General features: G+C 51.1%; 1 protein-coding gene across 1 annotated transcript; it reads left to right on the top strand.

Annotated features, from left to right (window-relative positions):
• Positions 1–1,241: 1,241 nt before the first annotated feature.
• LOC119461940 (uncharacterized) lies at positions 1,242–5,885 on the top strand. Its single transcript, XM_037723302.1, has one exon. The coding sequence runs from the start codon at positions 1,242–1,244 to the stop codon at positions 5,883–5,885; it is 4,644 nt and encodes a 1,547-aa protein (XP_037579230.1).
• The last annotated feature ends 7,992 nt before the right edge of the window (positions 5,886–13,877 follow it).

The following is a 13,877-nucleotide window of genomic DNA, read 5'->3' as shown; positions in this document are numbered from 1 at the left end:
GTGAGGATGCCGCAGTGCGGGAACGTGAGGCCGACGAGAGGCGGCAACGCCGACAAGACCCAGCGGTTCTTGAACACGAAGCTCAAGCGCATCGTGCCCGCCGTGAGGATGCCGCAGTGCGGGAACGTGAGTCCGACGAGAGGCGGCAACGCCGGCAAGACCCAGCGGTTCTTGAACACGAAGCTCAAGCGCATCGTGCCCGCCGTGAGGATGCCGCAGTGCGGGAACGTGAGGCCGACGAGAGGCGGCAACGCCGACAAGACCCAGCAGTTCTTGAACACGAAGCTCAAGCGCATCGTGCCCGCCGTGAGGATGCCGCAGAGCGGGAACGTGAGGCCGACGAGAGGCGGCAACGCCGACAAGACCCAGCGGTTCTTGAACACGAAGCTCACGCGCATCGTGTCCGCCGTGAGGATGCCGCAGTGCGGGAACGTGAGGCCGACGAGAGGCGGCAACGCCGACAAGATCCAGCGGTTCTTGAACACGAAGCTCAAGCGCATCGTGCCCGCCGTGAGGATGCCGCAGTGCGGGAACGTGAGGCCGACGAGAGGCGGCAACGCCGACAAGACCCAGCGGTTCTTGAACACGAAGCGGACGCGCATCGCGCCCGCCGTGAGGATGCCGCAGTGCGGGAACGTGAAGCCGACGCCAGGCGGCAACGCCGACAAGACCCAGCGGTTCTTGAACACGAAGCTCACGCGCATCGTGCCCGCCGTGAGGATGCCGCAGTGCGGGAACGCGAAGCCGACTCGAACCGACTACGCCGGCAAGACCCTGCAGTACGGCAGCAGGAAGCGGCCTCGCATCGCGCCCGCCGTGACGATGCAGCGGTGAGAGAACACGAAGCCGACACTAGGCGACAGCGGCGCTTGCCACAAGTGACCACCTCCTGCCCACAGACACATTTGGCGGCGGCTACCGCGCATTTCGAAAGACAGTTCTTCAATAACCCATTCGGATATGCGTGTGATGTTTGCGATCGGCTTTGGTTTAAAGCTGACCTCTCGCCTGTCCGCGTTCATCACGTGCCCCTGCTCGCTGCTGAGTTTCCAGACGAAGACGTGCATTCCTTTGTGTTGTGCTCAACATGCCGCGGCGCACTGCAAAGGAGTACCATACCGGCCCTCTCTCGAAGTAACGGTTACGTTTACCCGGTCATTCCCGCTGGGCTACCTCCACTGAACTTGGTGAGTGAGCGTTTGATTGCACCCCGTCTACCATTCATGCAAATTCGTCGCCTCATGAACGGCGGAGGCCAGTATGGCATTGTGGGGCCCGTCGTTAACGTTCCTGTCGAAGTGGACACCATGGTTAAATCGTTGCCGCGAAACATTCACGAAGACCATGCCATCAATGTTCACATTAAACGCAGGATTCTCAACAAGACATCATACCTCTCTGGCGTGGTGAAGAAATCTCAATTGAAACCTTGGCTTGACGTCTTGTGTCGGAGTACGTTGTACAGGTACTTTGGTATTACTCTTGACGCCTCCTCTTTAGACGCTCTTCCAGACGACGACGCATTTCAACTGCTCGAAGATTCCGTCGAAACTATACCCCAGTGTCCCGACGTGCACAATCCAGTTGATGCATGCGTGGCGCTTAACGCATTCGAACAGTCCGTGGTGTGGGACGAAGAGCGCTACCTGGCCATAGCTCCTGGTGAACACAGACAACCACTGAGCATACTGTACGATGAAAGAGCAGAAGAGTTGTCCTTCCCTCAGATATACCTTGGGGAGCCCCGGCGCGTAAAGGCAGAAGCTCATCCCACGCCCTTTACATATGCCACCAGTGAGATACGTCGCAAAGACCGTCGCGGTGTTTCGCCTCACCACATCCTGTTCATGGCAATGAAAGTGCTCCGATTTAGAGTCAGTCGCGGCCTGGCCGTCACATTTCGCGTCAACGACGACACCGACAAAATTACACGCCAAATGCTTGAAGACGAACACTTCATACAGGATACAATTGACCAAGACATGGCCTTTATGAAGGGCGTTCCCAACACGGTCCACTACTGGCAGCAGCGAAAGAAAGATGTCTTCGCTATGATACGCCAGCTTGGCAAGCCGACTGCGTTCCTCACCCTGTCAGCCTCAGAGATGCATTGGCCGCGATTACTCACTCTGCTTGAGCGGTTGCGCCAGCAAGATCCTACCTTAGAAGTGCACGTGTCGGAAATGACATCCATATACCGTGCTCAGCTCGTCAACAGTGACCCCGTGGTGTGCGCCATTTACTTTAACAAGCTCGTGTGCGTCATTCTAAATGTCCTGTGTAGCCGCACTCACTCGCCTTTCAAACCTTACCGCGTCGTGGACTACTTCAAGCGCATTGAATTCCAGCACCGGGGTAGTCCGCACGCTCACATCTTACTTTGGCTGGACAACGCACCGTGCGAAACCGTCTCCTCCGACATGCCAGAAACGATCCGCCTCGCAACGCACCTCGTGTCCCTCGATACCTCTGTGTTGCCGCGCCTGCGCACTCAAGTGCACCAACACACGCACACCTGCTACAAGCGCGGAAACTCTCGTTGCCGTTTTGGCGCTCCTTTCTGGCCCACTGACAACACCATGGTGCTACTTCCCTATCCGCCCACACAAGACGATGCCGAAGCCACGCGGCGCGTCGCACTCAAGGAACGCTTCTTGCAGATGCACGCCGCTCTTGAAAGCACGCACTACGACAGCATCGGCCAATTCCTCGAGCACCATGCAGTCACTACCGAGGAAGAATACGTCTCCGTGCTCCGCGCTGGCGTGACGCGCCCGACCTTGTTTATACAACGAACAGTGCAGCAAAAGTGGGTCAACGTATTCAATCCGTGGGTCGCCTCCATGCTCGACTCAAACATGGACCTTCAGATCATCCTTGACGCCTACTCGTGTGCTGCTTATGTCGTGGATTACGTAAATAAGTCCAATCGCGGGGTTTCAAACCTGCACAAAGCCGTGTCGGACATTTTGGCAGACACTCCAAACATACCTTATGGCCAGGCTCTTCGGTTACTCGGCGTTAAGATGCTCAAGGCTGTTGAGATGAGTGCTCAGGAAGCTGCGTGGACACTCCTCCGACAGGAGATGTCCGAGTCCAGTAGACGGATCATCTACATTGCCACATGCCTACCGGAAGAGCGCACGCGCGTTCGCAAAACGCGTGCGCAGATGGAAGCAGCCGGTCTCGACGCCGCGTCAACGGATGTATGGAAATTTGGGGTGTTGCGCAGATATGAAGACCGCCCAGACAATTTGCAAGACGTGTGCTTGGCAGACTTTGTGGCGCATTACAACGTGCACACCTACCAAAAGCGCCGCGACCCAGCCGTCATTCGTTACCGCTGCTACTCCATCGACGAATCACTCAACTACATGCGGGAAGCAGTCACACTGTTCCTTCCTTTCCGCCGGGAAGTAGATATTTTGGATGGCAATGCTTTTGAGCACATGTACGCTGAGAACGTGGACGCCTTGCTGCTCAAAAGATCTGAGTACGACAGTAAGTTCGACATTCAGCAGCTGCGCCACATATGCCTCCAAATGTGCACCGACGACGCCCATAGTAGCGAACTACACACTGTCACTGACCCACACCACGTTCCTTTGGTCGACCAAAACGACGACGAAGATTTGCTCGGACCACCTGATGCTAACTCCGTAGCACCAAAAGGTCGCTGCGCCGCCGTCTGCACGCGTCAGGATGTCATGACCGGGGACGCCTACAGGGAAATGATGCGTCTCACCAACAAGGAACAGTTCGAAGTCGTTCGCGAGGTGATCCACCGCCTAACCACACCGACTTCTGAGCCACTCAGAATCTTCTTGACTGGTGTTGCCGGTTGCGGCAAGACCTTCGTTCTACGCCTAATTATGGATGCCTACAACCGCTACACTAACACCGCCTCCACTTGCACGCACAACGCGTACGTCGCGTGCGCCACAACAGGCAAGGCAGCGGTTGCCATCGGTGGACTCACTGTACACGCCGCCTTCAAGCTCAGTATGCGTGCCGACGGGGGCTTGCGCGACGGAGACCTCAACTCCTTCCGTACAGCGTTCGCAAACGTCAAGTGCGTCATTGTGGACGAATGCAGCATGATGAGCAGTGACACTCTCGCACGTGTCGACGACCGCCTGCGACAGATCACTGGCAACTACAACGACCCTTTCGGTGGTTTGGACTTCATAATGTGCGGTGACTTGCGCCAGCTGCCCCCTGTCCGCGCCAGCGAGGTGTACAAACGCAGCAAAACACGCAACAACATCTTCAACACCCACGTAACTTGGCATCACCTCTCCTACTTCCCGCTTGTGCAAGTCGTCCGGCAGAGCGACGCCACATTCTCCGCCGCACTCTCAAAGATCGGCGATGGTCATGCACTCGAAAAGGAAGAAATCGACATGTTTCAGGCCCGCTTCGTTTCCAAACAGGACGCAAACTCCCGCTGTCCTCACGCAGTCCGGCTATTCTACTCCAACAAGGATGCCGAGGCGTACAACACGCACGACGCCGTCCAAGACGTTCACGATATTCACGAGGCTAATGCAGACGACTCCATCATCGGCTACCGCACCGATGCTGAGTGTGAGAGCGCAAAGCGTCGGCTACACTCGCTTACCACTGCTGAGGTTGGTAACCTCCCGCGAAAACTCGTGCTATGCTTAGGAAAGCCCTACATGCTTACACTAAACATTGACGTGTCCGACGGCTTGGTTAATGGGGCGGTGGGTCACCTCAACCACGTGCAGTTTGACGAAATGGGCCTCCCAAAACGTGTGTGGCTCCACTTTCACTGCCGAGCAACTGGCAACATTGCTCGCCTGAAGGCCAACCCGATTCGCCAAGTTGCTGGTTCTGTCGTACCTGTCGATTCCGTCCCGATAGAGCTGCGCACCGCCACTGTGACTTTGGACAGAAGAACGGGTGTGTCCTGCCGTCGCAAGCAGTTCCCCTTGATGCAAGCGAGCGCTGTCACGATACATAAGTCGCAGGGCGGAACGTACAGCGAGGTGGTGTACGATTACCACAAGCGCCATCCCCAAAAGCTAGTTTACGTTGCGTTGAGTCGAGCCACCACTCTGCACGGACTCTACTTAACCAACGCAGAGGATGACTTCACCTTCTACCACTGCAGAGAAAACCCGGATCGGGCCTTGTCGGACGAATTTCGTCGCTTACAAAACCATAAGCTCAACACGATCGCCGCCAAGTGCTTTGCCGTCCTCCACTCACCGCATAGCTTAGCGCTATGCAACATCAACGTGCGCTCCTTGCCTGCACACGCCTTCGATGTGTCGCACGATCACGTCGTTCGCGAGGTACCAGTATTATGCTTGTCGGAAACGTGGACGGACACTGCCGTCGAATTGCCCGGTTACAAGTGCGTTACCCTCGCAAAGCGACACGAGCGCCGAGCTGCTGGAGTCGCCGTGTACGAGCACTTCGGAGGAACCACGCTTTCACCGCGAAACGTTCCGTACCAACTCAACACGCTGCCACAGATGAGTTGTGGCGATGCGTGTGCCATTCAAACATCACAGGGCTTCATCGTCGCAGCTTGCTACCTATCACCAGGAACCTCGCGGTCCGACGTCACCAACTTCTTTCTCCGTAACTTCCGTGCGGTGTGCCTTGAGAATGCGCCGGTCATCATCACTGGAGACTTCAACGTCAATATGCTTCGCGGGGAAAACGAGTGGCTTCTCGCGTTTCTTGATGCCGAACTTGGACTTCGCCTCTTGTCGGACGTCACACAGCCGACTACGCGCAACAACACCTGTTTAGATCTTGTGTTCGGAAAGGGCATCGCATCCCGAGTGCACTGCGTCACATTTCCGACCTACTTTAGCGATCACAAGCCGGTTCTCGTGGTCGTGGAGTGAACTGTGTGCAATTTATATTTCCTGTGTGTTTACAAACACACGTAAGACTATACTTCGTGCTATTTCATTACGCGGATCATTAAATACCCCTACTTACTTGTTCTCACGTGTTCATTGCATTCCTGTCATTCTAAGCACATTCGCCCCATCACGTATGTGCCCCCCGTGCCCACTGTCGCACGCTGTGTGATCTGCTCAGCGCGCGATGACGGCCACACCAGTCCGGCAACGAGCCGACACTGCTGCTCGCCTTCTACCTTTATGTGCGCACTGCGCTATCTTCCCCCGCGCCCTATAGTCGAGCCTTTCTCACAAGCTCATTGTCCGACGCGCGCGACAGATGCACTGCTGCCCGGATCGGCAGCGCAGCGCGTACAGGTGTGTATGTACGCACCCTTCGCGCCTGCACGCGCTGCCCACGGGAGACGCTTCTCATCAACGCCACCGTTTCACACGCGCCTTGTCGTGGTCATCGAGTCTCTCTTCATGTCGTCTACCGATGCCGCAGCACACCTGCTTACTTATAAAGTCATGTTTACTACAATTCATATTGCTACCAAAGCCGCTGACCTTACTTCGTATGACATTGCTGTGTTGCTATCGCATTCATTGCTTCGCCCTTAGGGCGAAACTGTGACATTTTTCGTTGCTAATCCTTTTCGCGCTTTTCGCGCTTCGTCAGTAGTCAGAGCAACGCTCCCCCCGCGTTATCAGTGTGGTCAGATGGCCGTGAGAGGTGGTGTTATGAGAATCATAGAGTTTTTTACAACCACTACAAGGAACCTCTGGCGCTGCAGTCGTTCAGCCACAATGGGAATGATGGGCAGTACATGGATTTGTCTGATTTTTGTACTTGGGGCTTCAGATGTTCCTTTGGCTTCGTTTATTGTGCTTTATCAGGGCTTAAATTGGCCTAAATTTCAAAGGAATTTATACATTTTTTATGCAGAAGCTAATAAGGCTCTGTAAGCACGCACAATCACTGCTAATTGCAGTGGTTCCACTTGTCCATGCGTCCATGGCGTAAAGGTTTCAATATCGGGGTTCTGTGCGAGAGGTCCGGTGTTCGAATCCTGCCGTTGCACAATTTTAAGGTTGTTTATTTTATTATTTATGACGCAGTACTTTCGCAAAGATGATCACTTTGCAAAGTCAGGAAGCCATTCATTATTATTATTATTATTATTTGATTTTAAAACATATATACATTTGACAGGAAAGGGAAAGCGAGGAGCCGGCTGGCAACTGCCGCCGGAAAGGGCACAGCTTCTGCGTACTCTTCAGAAAGTAGAAGACCGAAACATAGAGAAGAAATATATTAAAAGAAGATAAGGAAAGATAAAAGAAAGAGCAATGTTCCAAAGCCATAAGGACGAAGTTTAAGCCAATCCATGTACTATACCGACCCTTCTCATGCTGGCTGAACTTCCCTGCTTGCGACTCCCGTAGACACGAGCGCCACAGTGCCCTCTAATAATTGTGTGAAACTGTATGACAAGAATAGCACAGAATTTAGTGGAAGGCATCGGTACAAATTTTGCGGCTCTTGTTTTAGTCGCACTGTTTCACCATGTATTGAAGTCAGATGGTAATTATGCATTATGATACAATGATTATGGTGTTGCTGTTGTTGTTGTGCTCTCAACAACGTTCAGGCTGTGGCGACCGAAAGTTCCTACGGAAAGCCTCTCAAGAGTTTTTGTTGTCTCTTATTATGTAAACCATGAAAGTCTCTGTAAAAATATAATCAGCACAGATTATTCGTGATGCACGAAGCTGGCCTGCTTGTGCTGTGCGTATGAATGAAACGGAGGGAGGTTCGAGCTCATGCCTCATGGTGTTTTCTCTGGCGGGCGTAACTCATTCGCACTCCGATTTAAACAGCGCATACTATAGCTATAAGTGCGCAAAATGTGACAAAGCACTTTATTTTCAACTAGATATGTTTTAATTTCCATATTCTTTCTGTCTGCTATTTTGCAATTGGGGTCTTAGACATAAGAAAGCCGATAATGTTTTAGCGGGTTTCTATTTTTGCGCATTGTTGGATACAAGCGAGTGAACATGACTTCTGCAAGGGATCTTGTTGCTATTGATCCGCCTGATAGTGCTGCAATGCAGCTATGTTCAACAGAGCACATAAATATTCACCTCCCGCACCTTGCCGTTACCTACATAGGCGTTTCACCCATCCCACCTATATCAGACGGCGACTACATCGTATCACCTAATCCGGATGTCCTGCTCCGGCATAACGTTGTGTTTCCTCACACCATCGTTACCATTACGAGTAACACATAATGTATACCCTCTATCTCATTGCCCCCTTTCCTTTAGAGAGGGATAAAGTTTTTTTTTTTCATTCATTCATTCTTCTTGTGAACTTTGGACTATGCGCAAGTTCTCCCTCGCGGCAAATCGCTCGCGCAAATCACGCCGGCCCTAGCCTACCACATTTCGGCTTTACCTTGTTACAGCTCCTCGTGTGCTCCTCCTAGTTCGCATCCTACCCCTTCAGACTTAGATGCCTTAAAGAAATGATTGCTTCCGACCTTGCACACCAGCAAGCTCATGAACTATACGTTGCCTCCTTACCTTGTACTGGAACATATTCGACCTTGGACGTCTCGTTCTCTCTCTCCCTTCCACTCTATTTCTCTTTTTGTCCCCCTACTCCGTCCCTCCGTGCAGGGTAGTCAACCGGAACTACCTCTGGTTAACCTCCCTGCCTTTCTTTGCATTCTTCATCTCTCTCTTTCTATTCGACCTATAGGAGACTGTCCACTAGAACAGACATTCGTTTTCAAACATGAAATTAGCACCGGCAATGCGAGTTCGATTCGTCGGCGGCCCTACCACGTCCCCCCTTCTCAGCGACACATTATCCGATAAAGTGATAGCAAATGTTCTGTAAATATATTTCGTGCTTCTCTTCTCCACGTAACAATATTTTGGCACGAAATCATCGTCATACCAATCACCGATGTTTGGACAAAAACGGAAAGGTATCGCACATTTGTCGTGATGAGTCCATGAATAGGCTCGAAATTTACCGTTTTTCAAATTTCAGCGACCGATGGGCTTTGAACGAACCCATTCCAACTGTCGCCCTACTCTTTTAAAATGTATTGACACGAAGTTCGTGTTTCCGCGAAGCTTCTAAACGCAGCTTTTTTTAACGGGGTGCTTTATTAAGAACCTTCCTTACCTGCTGTTTTTCAAGGTAACGAAAAGAAACATCGAGGTTGTCTTTAAACATAAGCAAAAGGTAGTGATGATGAAGATGGATAGGGTGGATACTGGAAGTAGGTATAACTTTCAATATCCAGGTTATTAACCGCCAATATTTATACGAGCTCAAAATATATTAGTTGTTAACTTTATGGGAAACAGCATTATTAGATTCTTTATTGTTTTATTTTGCTTCTGTGTTCAACATCCTCACTTTCCTTTCAATTGCTTTTTTATATTTTTTTCGTTTACTCCGGCTTCCTTAGCGCGCGACCTGGTGTCATGTCTGCGTGGCAGGCTTCACATTTTTCTTCTGTCTCACATAGTCTTCGACGGCCTCGACGTTGGAGCGCCAACAAATCACGCCGGAAAGCAATATACGCCCGACAGGGGGCGCTCGAAAACAGCGAGGAGCCGAGGCATCGCGTATCACTCACGAAGTGGTGGCGCTCTTCGCGCTTACAAGTGAGACCGTGGTGCCCCGAGCCCTGTTCTGAGCGAAAGGGAGCTGTTCCAAAGGAAACCAAAACAAGAAAAAAGTATGCATACAACGTGAAAACCTGATCGAGAACAGACGGCACTAAGCGAGCGATTTCACATGAAACAGAAAGGAAAGAAATGAAGAAGCAAAGGGAGAAAGTAAAGGAGGAATGACGTAAGGCAAGCAAGAACGAAATTGCGCTGGGAGTGAAAGAAGCAGCAAAAGTAGACAAACTAAAGCACATTCTAAGAAGCATAAAGACAAGAGCAGAAGATTATAAAAAAGAGAAGCAAACAAAGGACGTTAAGTTAGAAAAAAAAGCATCAGTTCTGGCGAGTAGCGTGCAAAGATCCAGCACGTGCCGTGCCTGAAAAAGGCTGAACCGCAGCAACAACGTATACCTACGTCCTACCAAGAAAAGAAAGAAAAAAGAGTGAAGTGGTGGAGCACGTTTGAGCATACAATTGGAGCTAGGAGTAAAAGAGACAGCAAAGCGCGTCAACTTGATGCTCGCACAACAGGCAGCCAGAAAGCTCTTGAAATGGCAGTGGAACGCGTACGAGGAGCAAGCCGGGGGAGGTCAACGCAGAGGTGAGTGACGCAAAAGGCGAGACGAGAGAGGCGAGCGTGGCATTCTGTTTAGAACGAAGTGGTAGCGGGTGTCTTTCTTTGTCCTAGGTGAATAACCAGCTCACGGAAGGGCTCCCTGCCCTGAAGATTCTCCTGCACGACGGGAGAGAGAGAGAGAGAGAAAGGAAATAAAAAAGGGAAGCGCCACTTGTGGGCTGACGTTGTGTCATTAATAAAGACGCCGAGCAGGAAATGAAGACGTCCCGCTCGCGAATAGAGCTCAGAGACAGATCGCCAAGGCGCAGCTTCGCGTCAATGGCACGGCTCGCTCTCGAGACACCTCATCTTACAACGACTAGGAAGGGAGGTGGCAGTGGACGCGCTTTGAAGTGCCCCATTAAAAGGGACGAAAACGACGTCGCCAAGAAGCGCCGCCCTTTGCGACTGCCTGCGTCGAGCTTGCAAAACGAATCCAGGGGCGATCTGGTCAGAAAGTTTAGGAAAAAGCCATAGCGGTTATGACAACGATGTTGTGCAACCATTATTAAGTGATCCTCATTCATCACCTGGAGGGTTGAAAAAGGGTTGAAAAGAATGCAACTATAAACCATTGAAGAATTCCAAGGTTGAACCGAAGCACATTTACCTACTCTAACGTGCTCCCGTTTTACTGATTCGCTTCGCTTCACATTCAACTGTACATTCAACTACACATTCCATGGCTACAATGCTTCGGATGATATCTATGACATTCGGGAACAAGGGAAAAGTCAAATGCGACATGTGAATGTAATAGATTCGGTTATTATGCTCTCAGTCGTATTCTTCACACTGTGGTGGACCTGAAAAAGGAATTTGAGACGGAATTGGTTCTCTTCGTAGACTACGAATGGACTGTGTTATCTGTAAATTGACTGCATTGGCATAATTTGAATGGCCAAGTTCTTCATAACATTAATAATGTGTACCAATATCTACAAAAAAAGAAGAAAAAAAGCTCTTACGCTAGAGTCACAGGTTAGAGGAAATTCCAGCCATTCATGCTGCTTCTCATAATTATTAACGAAGGTGGCCAGCCGATAGCAAACAAGGAACAAAAAACTTCGTGACTTCGGCCACTATTGCGAATTGAATGCATACGGAACATTTGCAGTCAATATGTGGTTTGTCCAGCCCGTTTTGCCAGAACCCTGACATACCTGTCAATTTTCTATGCTTTGTTGATGCCACGCTTTGTGATATCTACGGTAAAATGCGTAAGAGAATTTCCCAACTTTCATCTGCAGTCGTCATGAATCGTATCACTCATGTATTACCCACGATACCGACACGCACTACATATCTCTGGACACCCATGTTTCCATATAAAAACAAAAAGGGGAATATATTGAAAATGTGATCTATTGATGTGATCTAGTGCGACGCCGAAACATTCAGATAATTCAGTACTTTTTCTTCATTATTTTATTTATAGTATTCAAAAGTGAACTGCTGCTGGCGGCTTTCCCACGAAATTTATTTGTCACATAAGGAAGCAGAAATTACGTGAAGTACATAAAACGAAGTTTCTTTACATCATTGCCCAGTATACTGAAATCGGGATTGTCGCATAATATACTAAACATCTATAATAACACATATTCAGTGGGATAAAATATGGTACTTGTTACCTTGATGTATAATGCGTAATACTTAAACCGTGTTCCCTTTTTTTTAAATTTTCGAAGCATGAAGAAGGTCACGACGTCTCCTGCACAATTTCTGCACAGAAAGCTTTTTAGCACCAACATTGCACATTTTTTGTTCGCTCTTTCCTGACTAGACATTTTTCTAAGGCTATATTCTCCTCTTTGAAACCACAGAATACGCGAATATAGCTGGGCGCCGACGTTCGGGCCCTGCGTACGAAGGCCCTGTCATAAACAAGCCGGCGCCAAGAATCGTGGCGCCTCGGAATCACTGCCCGCTATCTGACCGGACCAATCTCCATATGAAAGCGCGCAGCCCTGACACGGTTACAAAGCGGGAGCATATCAATAACGTCCCCGAACCCCAACTCGGAACCGTCGAGATTGGGCCAAGTCGTGGAAACGCGGCTGCCGGCCGACACGGTCAATCTAAGGGAACAGGCAGGCAGATCGAAAACGCAATGAGAACAACGCGAGGAGATGAGGTAGGGCCAAGAGAATTCGCGAGTTGCTATGAATAGGAGAGGGACGGGGCTGGAAACGCTGACGGAAAAAAGAATAAAGGACAAGTTTACTACCTTCCAGAAAACACAAAGAGGGGGGTGGCGCACAGAGGGTCTGGCTTCTGTTTGCGGTCGCATTGCGAAATGATATGCAGATGCAAAGACGTAGCGAAGCGCGAAGCGGAAACCGCATTCGGACAAGCGGAACGCCTCGGAATAAAGTGGGACACCAAAGCGGGGGCGGCGAATATCTTCACCCTTCCGTCCCAAGAAATGAGAGGCGGCGACCGCGGATGGGGAACGAGGAAAAGGGTGTGCGGGAAGAAGAGGATGATGACCAAGGGATAGCATAGCGCAGTTCGCATCTCTTTCCGATGCTTTATATCAGAGCGTCGCGCCCGTGCCTCCTCCCGTCCCGCCCGCCACTTTGGCTTGGCGGATCTTGCTTTTCTGCCGCTGCCAGCGTCGCGAGGGAGAGAATAGACAGCCCGCCGGTCGGCGTCGCGTATAGCTGTTCTTCTCCCGGGCCGGAGAAGGCGGCCCATGGTCGCCGCTCTTATTTCTGAATTATGACCGGGGCTATTTATCAAAGGAATGCCGGGAGCGCCCTCCGGCCATCTCCATCGCGTTTGGACGATCCCACCCCACCGCTTGCTAGCCCGTCCTGACCGAACTCTCCCCCTTCTCCGCCCACCGATCGGGACACAACGCGCGTTCGGAACGAAGTAGGCAAGCCACGCAGTCGAAGCATGATTTACTTAGCCTCGACGGGTGCGTTTTTTTTTCTCCGGACGTCATACTCCGGGCCCCTTTCCCTTTTCCGGATTTATCTTTATCTGCAACTAATGATAGAGTTATGAAAGGCGCGTTTCTCCCCCTCGTTTCGCGAAGCAACGCGAGCCCGTAAATCACCGATGGCTGTCGACAAAAATCCCGGAGGCGGGAGGATGGCGATAAGCAGTATCACTTCTTCGCCTTGCCGTGACGCCCCCCACTTTCGTGAGGCATTCAAGTCCCTTCTTGGCCCTAGTGCGCACTTTGTGTATTTGGTTAGAAGCCATTATCTCGGTGTATTTCCATGCTACCGGCCTTTCTTCCGGTTGAAGAGCGCGTAGTAGGCCTCGGCCTTGTTTGAGGTTTCCCCGGTCACGTGATAGAATTGTGATTAGCGCGATGACGGTCGCGCACGCAGTCTTAACCACGGGAGATTGTTTTCCCCTGGACGGGCCCTGAAGCCGTCCTCGGTTGCGTTCTTCCGTCATCGTTAGAGCGATGACTAACTGCCCCGGCTTACACAAACGGCACCGCCTGTCCGCAAATGCGGAGATGACGAATGCCTCTTCTCAGTCATTATTCGTTAGCGCCTCCGAATACTCGGGCACTCAACCGCGCGTGCATTGCCCGAAGGCCCGCTGCAGTCTTGGGGTGCAGCGGGCCAATAGAACGATTAGTCAATATAGCAACTCATCGTGGGATCAGCATTGTATGGCGTTTGTTCTAGCCCGGTAGTATTCTGTTT

The sequence above is a fragment of the Dermacentor silvarum genome, chromosome 8 (assembly GCF_013339745.2).
Source record: "Dermacentor silvarum isolate Dsil-2018 chromosome 8, BIME_Dsil_1.4, whole genome shotgun sequence".
Taxonomy (NCBI): Eukaryota; Metazoa; Arthropoda; class Arachnida; order Ixodida; family Ixodidae; genus Dermacentor; species Dermacentor silvarum.
The sequence above is the reverse complement of the archived record's forward strand: the minus strand, read 5'-3'. Positions and strand labels throughout refer to the sequence as shown.

Excerpts from the sequence above, each read along its gene's own strand:
- LOC119461940 (XM_037723302.1), top strand. The coding sequence starts at position 1,242 with ATGAACGGCGGAGGCCAGTATGGCATTGTGGGGCCCGTCGTTAACGTT.